Source organism: Psammomys obesus, unplaced genomic scaffold (genome assembly GCF_907164565.1).
Source record: "Psammomys obesus unplaced genomic scaffold, mPsaObe1.curated_primary_1811, whole genome shotgun sequence".
NCBI lineage: Eukaryota > Metazoa > Chordata > Mammalia > Rodentia > Muridae > Psammomys > Psammomys obesus.
In genome coordinates this window covers 4,841,796-4,855,925 of record NW_026596256.1, presented here as the reverse complement: position 1 = coordinate 4,855,925, position 14,130 = coordinate 4,841,796, and the positions used below count along the sequence as shown (strand labels likewise).

Genomic DNA, 14,130 nt, shown 5'->3' with positions numbered 1-14,130 from the left:
ACACACACACACACACACACACACACACACACACACACACACACACTGAATAAATTAAAAAAGACTCTAAAAGAAACAGCAAATGAATATAAATAGTGCTTCATAATACCCTTATTATCGCTTAGAATTCATATGTCTTATGAATTATTAGTAAAAATACTGCTGCGAGCTCCTAATTTTGGCCATGGCTCTAATATTACTAATCTTTAAATTTTACTAGTTTGAGTACAGAAGCATTGTGAGCTAATTATGAAGAAACACTACAGAAAGACATGAGGACATTCCTGTCACTATGTAAAATATGCCACACTCTTTCCATGTGTAACTGAGGCTGGACTGCTGGCCCACTCCCATAATCTCTGGAGTATTACTGAGAAAGGAGGATTACCACAAGTCTGAGGACAGCCTCAGCTATACAGCCAGACCCAGACTCAAAAAATAAAACAACAAACTTATATGACTTAAACACACAGCTTCTAAAAATGAGAACTTTTCTTAAAAAAGAAGTTGTTATTTTTCTTTCCTCAATTTTCTCACAGCATTACCTTCCTAAAGATGACTCTGGCCCTGTGCTAGAAAGCAGCATTTCATGAACTTACATCTACTTCAGAAGGCACGGCCAAGTTACAGGGGCTCCGTTTCCACATGTCTACACACTGTAAAGTAAAAAGCAGTAAAATTACACAGACAACGTAAGGCAAAGCTAGTGTGTCAATAAGTGAGCTCCTGGACAATACTTACATTTCCTGCTTTAGAAATTTTGAGGTCATAATGCTGACCTGCTTTCCTTTCTTTCCGTTTTTGTAAGAAATCAAGTAATCGCAGCTGAGGAGGAGGAGGACAATGAGACAGGTCCTGCTGCCGGTTCAGGGAGGACCTGGAGTACCTCTTCAAACACCTAAAATATATTGGAATACAAAGCAACAACTGGTACATGGAAAATAGTAGCATGCACTCATTATAAATTAAATCATAAACAACTATTCTACACACACAAATGGCATATTTACTATATATATATATATATATATATATATATATATATATATATATACACACACACACACACACATATATATACAGGTATGTGTGTATATATGTATATATATGGTCTGTATTTTTATGCACATACACAAATACACACACACAATATACTTGTAAATACAATACTTTCACACATGCAGCTTTAGGCATCAATGAAACAAAAAGAACAATACAAAATACTCATGACCATGCGGACACCCTGATTCAATTCCAGAAATACAGAGACAATCATTATAAATTAATCTTTAAGCCAGGCACAGTGGCGCATGCCTGCAGTCCCAGCACTCTGGGAGGCAGAGGCAGGTAGATCACTCTAAGTTGAAGGTCAGTCTGGTCTACAAAATTAGTACAGGACAGCCAAGGCTACACAGAGAAACCCTGTCTCAAATAAAACAACAACAAAAAAAAAACCTCTAAAACTGTGATTGTTTTTCTCAAAACTCGAAGTTACACACTGTTTCCTTCTTAACTATTTCCAATTAGTGTTGAGAAGTAATGAAGGAACTATCCTTTCGTTCCTATCTGGTCTTTTCTCAGCCTCACAACCTTTTTCGTAAACAAATTATAACCTTACATAAATTACTTCTTTAAAAGACGAAGAAAAAAAAATCCCTTTACAATAATGCAGAGAATATTAAAAAAAAAAATCTATCACACAAAACCACAACAGGCCATTAAAAATCCAATTTCAATTTAAAAATCCAGCACAACATACTGAGGAAGAGGAATCTTAGGAGCCCGTGTCACACAGGTGCTGGTGATTACCGTTTCATTGGGCGAGTGTTCATCTTTTGCCGGTTATAGAGCAACCTATTTGCAGTACACGCTACTGCCACAGAGGGGTCAAGACACAGTGGTTCTGCTGTAGCTAGAATCAGCTGGCTCTCAAGCAAAAGTTTGTCTTCCTGAAATACATTGGAGCATATGTTAGCCTCAGATACAGTGCTGATAAATATACATCATTTAACCCAGAAATATTCCTGGAAGTTTGCTAAAGACTAAAGTAAATGTAGTAACTCAAGTTTGAACAGTAATGTGCAAACCTGACAAGATTAAAAAAACTTCCAATGAAAACTGAGTTAGTGCATGTTGTATAAAATAGTCAAATTCAGAATGGATATTTATTTGGCTACTTAAAATATTGTTTATTCAGGAATGGTAGGATAAGAAAGAATAGTTATATTCTCTCCTTTGTTTACCAGTGCAACTTTAGAAAACGACGCTTTTCTGCTCTCCCGTGCTGACTGCAAGTTTGTCTCTAACATGAAAAACTTTTGAACTTCTTATAAATAGGAAAATAACAGCCCAGATTATACTTCACTACTTACTAATTATGGATAAAGTGAATTGTAGTTCACAAGCACATTTCACAGAGGATTATTTCAATGCTGACATTTTTTTTCTCCACAGTAATAATGAATAAGAGCTAGAACTACGGGATCAATTAGCTGTTGTCAATACTAAGAAGTCCTGTGAGATCAGTTTGATACAGCTCTTTACTCTCAGAATCAGGAGGTTAAGGCAGCAGGATCTCAAGTTCCAAGCTAGCCTGGGCTAGAGATCTTACCTCAAAAAGAAATAGAAAAGGAAAGAAGAGAGGGAGGGAGGAAAGAAGGAGAAAAGGTAAGTTTCCTGTAAAATTGCAGAATCCTGGATCAAAGAAAAATCATAATCTATTTGTGTTCAATAGTAAAAATAAAGCTTTTGTTTGAGAGGGTAAAAAACAATTTTCACATTAGGCTTTATCAGTTAACTCTAGTTTATCTGCAAGGCTGGAAGCAAATGGGACTGGATTATAAGTAGTTCCTTAAGGCATTTTTAAATGTACAGAAATTTTAAAATCCTAAACCTCATAAGAAAATCTTGGTTTTGTTCATGTGTCCAACCTAACACGCCAATCTAATGTCAGTAAAAGGAAGCTACTCACTGACACATCACACTGTGTGTAGCCCACGTGGGATTAGAGAGAAAACTAACCTGGGTCCATTTATGGTTGTCACTTGTTATAGAATGGACATCACAGACTAAAGTCTAGAAGAAACAAAACATTAAAATAAATGGTATACTCATACAAATATATGGACATTAAAAAAATCCAACTAAAACAAAAAACAGTACTTTTCTAATTAAACATTCCATACCTGCATAGTTGGACGTAAGAGAATATGCCTACTTTGGTAACCGGGAGACTTCATATTACTGGACTGCCTATAGTCACGGATTTCTGCTATCACACATCCACAGTGAAAAATATTAACCTGTTTTAAGTAAAAAATAAATCACGTAAACTTAACTTTTCAAAAGCCAATCCAATATAACTTAAGCAGAATGTTTCTTTAAACTCTATACCGTCTATAGACATCTTTAGTGGATATACCACTATATAAACTACTAAAGAGGATGACTTAGGTATTTTTACGTTCATCATTATAAAAAGCAAGTTAAAACTGAGACTGACATTGCATCTACTGACATTAGGATGACTTTGGCATTCATCTATGCAGGAAGTTACAGGAGTTCCCTGGGTTTTTCTGAAGCTCACTGGCTCATTATTTTACTTTACTAGCTTCATAATGGTTATACAGTTTGTCACTGTTATATACTGTCAATCAACTGTGCCAGAATTTCAGCCTCTAGATAGAACCTCATTTTTTTATTTCATAAAATTTCTAAACATTTTGGCTGTATTAATAAGGAGCTAATCATAAATTTAACTCACAACTTCACTGTATTGCAAGCTTAAGAAACCTTAGCACTGTTATAGCTCACCTGCAATCCATTCCTCACAGTATGTTTACTTTACACCATTACAGCTATGTTGGTGTAATATTCTTGTGAAATGTAACCTTGTTCATTCAAATGCTGATTTTTCTACCCTAGTATCTGGTTTCAATCTGGACATTGCACTGGGATGTTTATTCTAAGTATCACCTGTCTCAAGTTTGTGTAAACATGCCACTGTTTGTTCTCTATATTGCCAATTAAACATCCAGCTAGTGCTGTGCAATAGAGAGAATAGGGTGGGACATCCTGGTCCAGAGGGGAGAAGGAAGCCACGGGGAGTAGAGGTTGGGAGGACAGGACTTGGAACCATGAGGAGGATGAACCGGAACTTAGATGACTAAAAGCAAGTATAATGGGTGAAATCTGAATGGTAGGAAACTATGCGGGCTCAGAGGTTTAGGATGGAGTAACTATTGCCTAGCATTGTGTTCTAGGTTAATAAATCCTAGTCTCTGTGTGGTAATTTGGTTATATAGCTGGTTTAGGAATAACTGCTGGTTAACTAAAAGAAAAATCAATAATAAATATTAATAACCCACAACACAGCTATTTGTGCTTAAATACAAATAAACACACACATACTCTCAATGTTTTAGAAATGGAGCTCTGCTGTGCTGCACAGGCTGGCCTCAAACTCTTTGAGAGATGTTTCCGTTTTAGCCTTCAAAGTAGATAGGGTAGCACATGTGATGATACACAGGTTATTTTTTAAAACAGGTATTTTGTCTTTTTTTTTTTTACCTGTGATTTTTCAAGGAGATCAACCAAAATAGGAGGTAGTTCTTCTGCATCTAAATATTCAAGCAGTTCCCCTTCCTCATAAGGCAATCTGATGGTCTCAGAATCTTAATTTTAAAAGAAAATTCATGAAAACAGGTTCAGAAAAAAACCTAGGATTTATGACTTTAAAAAACAGAATACACAGGGCTAAAGAGAAGGCTCAGTGGTTAAGAGCACGTGCCATTCTGTACCTAGCACCACATAGCAACTGACTGGAACTGTCACCTCTGGGAACCTGAACTCACATGTACATACCGACACAAACACATCTAAACACATAATTAAAAATATACATAATTAAAAATAATAAAATCTTTAAAATACAGCTTAAAAGCTAAGTCTTGTAAGTCAATCACATTGCAGTGCTAAAGAACTTATTTACTGTATAACATTTTAGACAAGTACAGAAAAATAAACACTTCTGAGCTTCCTTCTCCCCCTATGCTGAGAGCTAGGATTACAGGCCAGGGACACCACATCGAGTTTATGTAGTGCTACAGACTGAATTCCAAGCTCTCTGCAGGTTAGGTAAGTAGTCTATCAAGCTATATATTAAGCTCTATTCTCATCCTCATAACTAAAATTCTTTACTATCTACTTTGTAATGCTCATTATATTAAATTCTGAGATGCCTCTTTAAATGAAATCTAAGAATATGTTTTAATGCTCTTCACAACCACAACACTAGAAATCTTTTCAGAAATATTCTCAATGTTTACTATTTTCTGATGTCTCAATAAAATAAAAATTACTCAAAGGGCAATGAATGTAAATATAAAGACATAATCAGGCTGGCAGGATGGTTCAGTGGATAAAGCAGTTGGAGATGAGTTCTAGCACTAGAACCCACTATACAACTGCCATGTTCTCCCTCCATTTTCCAACCAAATAAAACAAATTATAAAATACAAGATAGGGACTAGAGAGATGGCTCAGGAGTTAAGAGTTCAGGCTGCTTTTTTAAAAAAATACTCAAGTTCAATTTCCAGCATCCACATAGTGGCTCAGAACCATCTGCAACTCCATCTCAGGGTATCCAACCTCTTCCTCTGACTCTGAAGGTATCAGGCAAGCACGTGGTGCACAGATATATATGTAGGCAAAACATCCATACACGTAAGACAAAATAATCTAAAAATTTTAAAGATATAACCAACTACAACAATTTTCAAATGCAAGTTCAGGAAGGATAATCTACACAACCATGTCAAACATTCCAGACAAACTCAAGAGGGGAAAACGTATAGAATAAGAATTTGTCTTTTAAGCCAGGCAGTGGTGGCACACTCCTTTAATCCCAGCACTTAGAAGGCAGAGGCAGGCCAATCTCTGACTTCAGGGCCAGTCTGGTCTATAGAGTGAGTTCTAGGATAGCCGGGGCTAACCAAAGAAGCTCTGTCTTAAAAAACAAAACAAAAAACAATTTATCTTTCAATCAGGACAACCTCTGATTGAGGCTCAACAGCTAACTGTTTCAAAGCAGAGGTATTTTGTGGCAGGCATACTTTGGAAGGTCTTACCTGATCCGTTTTTCCCCCTGAGCATCAGAGAATAACCCTCATTTCCTGGGTATAGGTTGACCACTAAACATGACAAAGTCTCTTGCATAACAAGCTTCTCTAACAAGTTCACGTTTCTTCTTAATTTCTGCTTTAAAAAGAGGCAAAGTTCATGAAAACAGTATATATCTATTGGTGACCCTTCCACACTATAATCCCAAATACCTGGGAACCATCATAATTCCCAAGACATTAATGTCAACTAAATTTGTATCCACTAGCATGCTTTATACAAATTAGCTCACCCATAAACTGGTTATCCATGGATATGCACCTGTAATCTCAGCATTTAGAAGAGGCATTAGAAAATTGAGAACCACGGTTTTAAACAAACAATAAAAAAAAGCAAGGTGTAGCTATTGTTGATAAGTCCAGCATGGGGCAGGCTGAGGCAAAAGAATTATCATCATACTTGATAGCCAGCTGGGGTCTCAAAGGGAAGACAGAAAAATAGAAGGGGAAAGAGAGACAGAAAGAAAACAAAAAAGGAACCTCTGTAATAAAAACCCTTAATGCAGGTAATGAATGAAGAGTTGGGGACCTCTTTAATTGTACAGTGATAAGGTCAAATTTCTTCAACAACTTATAATCTACAAAGATGTGAAGACACTCAACAACTCTAATTAGCTGAAATGTTGAACCTAAAAGAGTTAACTGGTAAAAGAATACAGTTTAGACAGTGTCCATAAATTCAATGCAACGGTTCCTTAAGAACCATTTTAATTGCTTTTTAACATATATCTGGAAACATGCATACATATCAAAATCCACAATTTTGTACACGTTTTGTATGAAACCAAGTTAAAGATTAAACTCATTTTATTCTATCTTAGGAAAGACATGAGTTAATATATTTGTTTTTCAGTATTTAAAAACATAAATCTGTTTTGAATACTTTATATTACGTGTCTAACTTTGAAACTGTGTATAAGGTGGAGCATACAAAAGCTTCATGCGGAGGTCAAAGAACAATTTGTGGAAGTCAGCTCTCTCCTTCTACCATGTAGAACCTGGGAATGAATCCTCTCTCAGGCTTCACAGCAAGTACCTTTATCACGTGAACTACCTTACTGGCCCCAGAAGTCAAAAATTTTTGATCTAACATCAAAACAGAATGAAAACACTATGCAATATGAAAATGAAGGGGGGCCACTTTAATGCATTTTAAAACAAAACAAGCAAAAAACCCCAAAAACAATTAGCAGCAAGAACAAAAAAAAAAAAAAAAAAAAAAAAGAAAGAAAGAAAGAAAAAGAAAAGAAAAAGAAAAAAACTATTGGCTAGAAATGTCTCTCTTAAGTGGCCAGATAGCATCTTAGGCTCCAGGGTGCAGCAATTGCTCAGCTTTGTCTCTGTATCTTAAAAATGGGCAGGCAATATCCACATCAAGCCAGCTTGCTGATTTCCATTAGATTCTTTATGATATTTCTTATCTTAGTTCTAGTTTCTCAAATGATGGATACAGAAATTATGCAAATTGTTAGGAGTTTATAGATACATACAAATTTTATACAAAATTTAAAAAATCGATATGCTTTAAACTTGCAATTTGTTAGGTCACACTTGAAGAAAACATATGGAAACTATGCTATAATACTTATTTATAAATTTAAGGGTTTTTTTCCCCCTAAGGTACAGACTTTAAAGATCAGACATTACTAGAATGCTAATTTTTTCCTTTAGCTAAATGTTTAAATGTTATTCATTTTTAAATTAAAGATAAAACAGAAACTCACAAAGCCCTTAAAACACTTTTACCCAGCTAGGCACAGTGGGGGTGTATCTGTAACACCAACACTCAGGAGAGGCAGAGGCAGGCAGATCCCTATGAGTCTAAGGACAGCCTGGTCTACAAAGCAAGTCTAGGATAGCCAACACTACACAGAGAAATCTTGTCTTGAAAAACCAACAAAACAAAACCACTTTTAATCTGAGAGTTTAAAATATTTCAAGAAGTTAAATTTCTGGGTGAATTGATCAATACCCGTGTTTAAATACATATTAATTTTTTTTTCCTTAAAGCTGTGTATGGTGATACACACAATCCCATCACTCTAGAGGCAGGAGTTCTCCATGAGTTCCATGTCAGCATAGTAAAACCTGCATCTCAAACAAACCACGCAACAAAACTTTTTCTTAATAAATTGCAACTTTGCTTAAAAATGTCAATTTCTATTGATTATAATTATAGACACCTTTATGCTGAGTAAAAATGATTTAAACTGATCACAAGTTTATTCTTTGATCAAATTCACTTTTTTACTAGCATACTTGAATCCTATCCACATGTGCAGCCAAATCTTAAGAAGTGGGTTACTGAGATGCTAGCTCAAGTCTGTAAACCAGGTCCCAAAGGAAATCAACAGAAGACACTGCTATTTACGATGCTTCATTACTCAGTTGGTGTACAGTGCTCTTCACCACTACTCATTAGCCAAGGAACTCAATTGGTCAGCCAAAGAACTGACTAGAGTTGGTTAAAAAGACAATCAACCATGAAGCTATAAATCACTAGTTACTTCAAACCTAATTAATGTTCTAAAAAACTCCCCCATTCTACCACAACTCCAAAACCCAATACTATAAAGAATTTATATTTACCTTAACCTCAGGTTCTTTTTCACATTCTTCAACATATAAGTCATAAAGCTTTTGGAATATAGACTTTCTAGGATAAAAAGCAATAAATATTCATCACAAAATGATTTTGTTTGCTTTTCATTATTTTAAATATTTCAATTGTGTAACCAAACCCCAAATGTAAGACTTTAATTAATATAGTACATTACCCCTGTATACATAACAAGACATTAACTTCAATGTTTCTACATCATTTATTTGCCTATTAATTTCTGTACAATGCCAATTCAACAAGGTGTTACACTGCCTGGCTCAAATTAAGAATTTAGAATGCAGGCTGAGCATCTCTGGACTGTTTAAAATGCTTGAGATCTACAGTGTTTTGGACGACTTTAGTTTCTGAAATATGAAGCTATAGTGTAGGGTCATATAAATTTACAGAAAGAGATGGATGGCAACTTATACACTACATTTTACTGTGCGAGCATTCTAACTGTCATGTAAGTTAGATGTGAAAACGTCCAATTGCGTCATTCCATCAAGATTTCTAAGTTCCATATTGTGACTGTGGAGTATCTCACATTTCCAGATCAGGGATGCTCACCCTGTTCATACAAAGAACTGACAGCATTTGTCAGTTACGGTAAGTGGTAGTTATCTTATTTCATTGACTCAAAGATGTTACCAATCAGTCATACCTTCCACTGGATAGGTATTTCCTTTTAGGAGGTCTCTGCCGAGCACTTTCTACAATATACTGAAACAGAGAAGTTGGTCAAACAGCTTGTATTCAGCTTTTACACGAGCAGCTGTAGGCTGCTGAGCACCTACAGCAGGACAAGCTGATAAGTCCACTTCGTCAGCGAGGCTCTAACACACTTGGACTTAAACCACATACACAGCCCATAACCAAATGAAATTTAATTCCATTAAGACTCAACCCAGCATTCAGGACAATAAATTACAATTCCACAGGACAAATATATTCCAAATGTTTTATTTTTATAGCTAAATTTATTTTAAAATTGCACATCTGAGTGCAATGACCCATATTTTAAGGTATTTTAGAGAAACCTGTCAGGACTGAAAAACAATTTTAGAAATTCTATGGTCTTGTTTAAATAATTTTTATTCCATAGCCTAACAAGAATTTTACATGACTAATACCTACACATCATCCAATTTTACATATGCACAGTAAGATTATTAGCACGCTTAGCCTAAAATACTATATTTTCTTAAAGATTACCAAAATACCTTATTATGGAATTTCTGTCAGTTACAAACATCACTATTTTAACATGTAATCAGTCAGGTCTCACCTCTGCACGATCCAAAGCTTGTTCTAGAGCTTGCTGCTGTAAAAAGCAAAAAAGATTATCTGGCAATACTAGTGGGTTTTTTTTTGTTTGTTTGTTTGTTTTTGTTTTTTTAATGCTTGACACGCTTCATTAAGTGCTTATTCCATTTTCTGAACAAGGGCAATGCATTTTTCCACTCCTCTATCCTTCAATGCATCACTAAGTTTTGCTTTTTTTTTTAAATGACTGTGGGCACTTGATCATAAGTATATAAGAAATGTTAAAATGATATCTGCAGTCAGTGTACAGGAGCCTGACGTGCTTGTATCATGTATTGAACACTTCCTTCAAATACTTAGGTATATCATTTACTATGTACACATAAATGCTAAGAACCCCACAGTGATAATTCCTATCATTTCTAATCAGGTAGAAACAAGCAGGCAGACCGCCACAACAGGAAGGTGCTGCACATCACCAAAGTTATTTTTGGGGGTAGGTTGGAGACAGGGCTACACTCTGGAGCCATGCTGACTGGAATTCTCTTTCTAGCCCAGGCAGGCCTTAGTCCTGGGATTACAGGTATGACAGACCAAACCTGCCTACATTTAATTTTAAAGCATGCAAGAGAAGGCGCCTGGTAAAATAGTTCAGTCAGACTGCCTGCCACACAATCATGAAAAATTGAGCTCAAAGTTCAGGATCCACAGAAGAAAGCTAAACAGGATTGCACCCAGTGGGGACCCTAGTGATAGGGAGGCGGCCCTCCAGGGCCAGCCTGGCCTACTCAGCCAGTTCTAGACCTAAGGTACTGCCTCAATATAAAAGGTAGACAGGGCTGGAGGAGGAGTGTTGACATTGTATTTCTTTACCAAACATATACACCCACAAGTATAGAACCTGAGCCCACATCAAGATGGAAGGGGAAACTGAAAACATGAGAAACCCAACCCTCCCCCCAAATATTCTGCATTTATAACAACCTCCTGGCCAAAGATTCAGAAAAATGGCAAAGCAGAGTAACTTTTTTTTTTTTTGGCTTTTCAAGACAGAGTTTCTCTGTGTATCCCTGACTGGCCTGGACTCACTTTGTAGACCAGGCTGGCCTTGACCTCACAGAGATCCTCCTGCCTCTGCCTCCCGGAGCTCTGGGATTACAGGCCTACTCATCCTCCCCAAGCGCAGAAATAACTTTTAACACTTGTGCAATTTAGACGTGATAATCCTACCACTGAATTAATAAGACACCAACCAGCCAGACATTTTATAGAGAAAATTTTGACATAACTACTAATTGAGTGTTTCTATACACTATTATTTTTATGGTGCTAAAGCAGAGAACACTATAGAATACAAATTTAAGCATGCTATGTCACAGCTTACCATTGTGGTGTAAGATACAAATCCAAAAAGGACTTAAACTTAGATGTGCTTATGGCAGTGAGGTGGAAACCATGTCTTCTTATACACTGCAGAAAAAAAAAAAACAAAAAAACAAATACAAACTTATCATAGGCTGCGAAAAGAAAGATTGTCGTCATCAGAATCTAACACATATTTAAAAAACACTTCTACAAGAAAATGAATTTAACCCACCTACACACTAATGAAAAGCAGCTCTCACTGAGAAGGGCAGAACAGTGTGAGAATTCAAATGACTACCTCCCACCACCCAAAAGTAACACACTAGAAAACTTCTAAAACCTCTTTTCTAACATCACAGCAGGACTCTCTTTTCTTGCAAATTCTACGACCTGCCCACTGGCTTTGACAGCTATGTGGGCCACTTTAAAAGTCAGTTTTTAACCACATGAGGGCAAAACCAAAAAACCTCTATTTCCCCAAATGTTCCAGGTTATATTTCCCTGATGACTCTAACTCCTTTCCTTAAGAAAAGGAGAAACACTCCTGAAAAACCTTGCCTTTAATGTAAGGATTCTCATCCTGACTTAAAAACCAAGTAACCTACCCAGCTTTAAGGTGGATGCCTATGGCCCATTCTCTGGATTCTGGTCAAAGTCTAGAATGAGGTAGGGGTCCAGAAATTAGAAGCGACAGTGAACACCCACAGTTCTAACCCTTCCTGCCTACCAGAGATAATACACTGTGCTCTGAAGACGATAAAAGCTGTTTTACTACAATTCTTCACCTATCGATTTGCACTTGCTGCAAAATAAATTACACAGTTCAGTTAAAGTACAAATTCTGGTGACAGAAAACAAGATTTCCTACAAAAAAACTTTCAGGCGGAAGGGGCCCAAAGTTTAAGACAGTACAGGTTAAAGAAATATTATCTGGGAGTGTTAATTTTTAAAAGCCTAAATGTGTGTGTGTGTGTGTGTGTGTGTGTGTGTGTGTGTGTGTGTGTATAAAGAATGACATTACTCCTGTGTTTGAATTGCTAGAGGGAGAATAAGCTGAATTTAGGTGAAATTTTTTTGACCACTAAATCTAAGTAAGAAACACTACCATGTACTTACAAACGTATTTCCAGAAGAACGAATAAATAACTTCGTGTTCTCTCTTACATTCTGCTTGTATATTTAATATACGATAATAGAAAACCCATGTGAAAACTATTATAGTCCACGTCTCTACAGAGAACTCAATGCAAGCGACCCTCCCAATATCACAGACCCATGCAGGCGTTCTGTTCCTTCTCAATCTGTAACCTGAGGTTCCATCATTCCAGCCTTTAGCCCCTTCACAGCTGCACCCGTGGTTTCTTTTCTTTTCTTAGGTAGAGCATTACGAACTGACTTGAGAATACTCACACAATTTTTTCCTTAATTTTGATGTTAAGTTTGTAACAACCGTAGTAGTGCCCTGTCCTCAGTCTAGCCTGAGTCTGTGCTCATCGCTTTTGCTCTTGGAGTTCTCACTAGGGATTCTGATGGCGATAAAAGATGGCTTCCAGGGTAGACACCGGCTCCAGTGATTTCCCTGGTGAACTTGGGTCTCAACTGCAGACTTTTTTTTTTTTTTTTTAACTCAGGCTTTACCTTCGGAGCGCCGACTCCACAGAGAAGCAACCAGCCTTTAGGGGACAGTCAGCCAGGACCCCGCCCGGAGGAGGTGTTCCACCACACCCGCCGAGAGTTTCCGTGAATACCTGTGGCGGAGCCCAGAGGACGAGGTATTTATTCCTAAAGCGCAGGCGGACGGGGCCGCCGGACCCCCGTGAGGGGTGTTCACGCAGAATGGCCGCCGCCGGGCCCCACGCCCGCTGCTCTCAGAGACTCAGGTCGGCCTGCGCCCGGCCACCTCCGATCCCGGCCGCCCCCCCGACACCTGCCCTACGCCCACCAGCTGGCCCGCCCACCCACTTAAATCGCCCACCGCCTCCAGCCTCAAAACTCACCTACCGCCCGCAGGAACGCCCACCCACACCTCCAACGGCCACTTCCGGCGGCGCCGCTTTCGATTGGCGAGTTGCTAGTGGAAAGGGCGGGTCTTGGAGAGATGCCCGGCCCGACACAGCCCTCACCTACACGTCTCCAACAGGGAGTTCCGGCGGCCGCTCTTCTGATTGGTGGGTGGGCGGGACCATGGGCGGAGCTGGAGGTGGGGCGGCGGCCGGAAGTTTCGGAAGGAGTAGGTACCGCAGCGGAGAGCCAGCACCTTTCCTGGGCTTTAGTGAAGCTTAGGGTGTGGGCAGGAGGCAGGAGCTAGTTCTCAGGCTGGTTTGCGTGGCTTGGGAGAGTGTAGGGGGTTTGGAAACGGTTGAACTTCTAAACTTTGTGAGACATCTTTACCGAAGTTCAGTGCTTAGAGCTTGCTGTGGTAATTTGGGGCGTGTGTGTGTGTGTGTGTGTGTGTGTGTGTGTGTGTGTTGGTTCTGTCGTTCACCATCGGGGGTTCAAAAGATGGTTCATGGTTGGCGGCAAGCGCCTTTTTTCAGCAAATACGTCCGTCTCCCAACACCAGTTCACTTGTATTGTAACCACCATCGGAATGCAGTGAAGCATTTGGTGGTAAAATGTACCGTTCGTAGGCACTTTATAAAGTATTTCAGTATGCCACCACATTTAGTTTCAGGACATTTTCATGACTTCACCTTATAGGGTAACAAGGAATTAGAA

The 14,130-nt window shown here is 38.2% G+C and overlaps 1 protein-coding gene across 9 annotated transcripts in view; it reads right to left on the bottom strand.

Annotated features, from left to right (window-relative positions):
• Positions 1 to 13,458, bottom strand: part of Supt20h (SPT20 homolog, SAGA complex component) — a 28,998-nt gene extending 15,540 nt beyond the window's left edge. For 3 of the 9 annotated variants that reach the window (XM_055596734.1, XM_055596735.1, XM_055596737.1), the window contains exons 1-12: positions 13,051 to 13,348; positions 11,432 to 11,517; positions 10,070 to 10,105; positions 9,446 to 9,504; positions 8,769 to 8,835; positions 6,129 to 6,258; positions 4,570 to 4,673; positions 3,186 to 3,302; positions 3,022 to 3,075; positions 1,810 to 1,949; positions 742 to 898; positions 600 to 656 (exon numbers count right to left, since the gene is read on the bottom strand). In XM_055596734.1, the coding sequence (XP_055452709.1) occupies positions 600 to 656; positions 742 to 898; positions 1,810 to 1,949; positions 3,022 to 3,075; positions 3,186 to 3,302; positions 4,570 to 4,673; positions 6,129 to 6,258; positions 8,769 to 8,835; positions 9,446 to 9,504; positions 10,070 to 10,105; positions 11,432 to 11,434 (924 nt within the window). In that variant the 5' untranslated portion in view covers positions 11,435 to 11,517; positions 13,051 to 13,348. Of the gene's footprint in view, positions 1 to 599; positions 657 to 741; positions 899 to 1,809; positions 1,950 to 3,021; positions 3,076 to 3,185; positions 3,303 to 4,569; positions 4,674 to 6,128; positions 6,259 to 8,768; positions 8,836 to 9,445; positions 9,505 to 10,069; positions 10,106 to 11,431; positions 11,518 to 12,017; positions 12,069 to 13,050; positions 13,349 to 13,409 lie in introns of those variants that run through there. The other 6 variants (XM_055596731.1, XM_055596736.1, XM_055596738.1 and 3 more) reach the window with 4 other exon arrangements.
• Between the last annotated feature and the right edge of the window lie 672 nt (positions 13,459 to 14,130).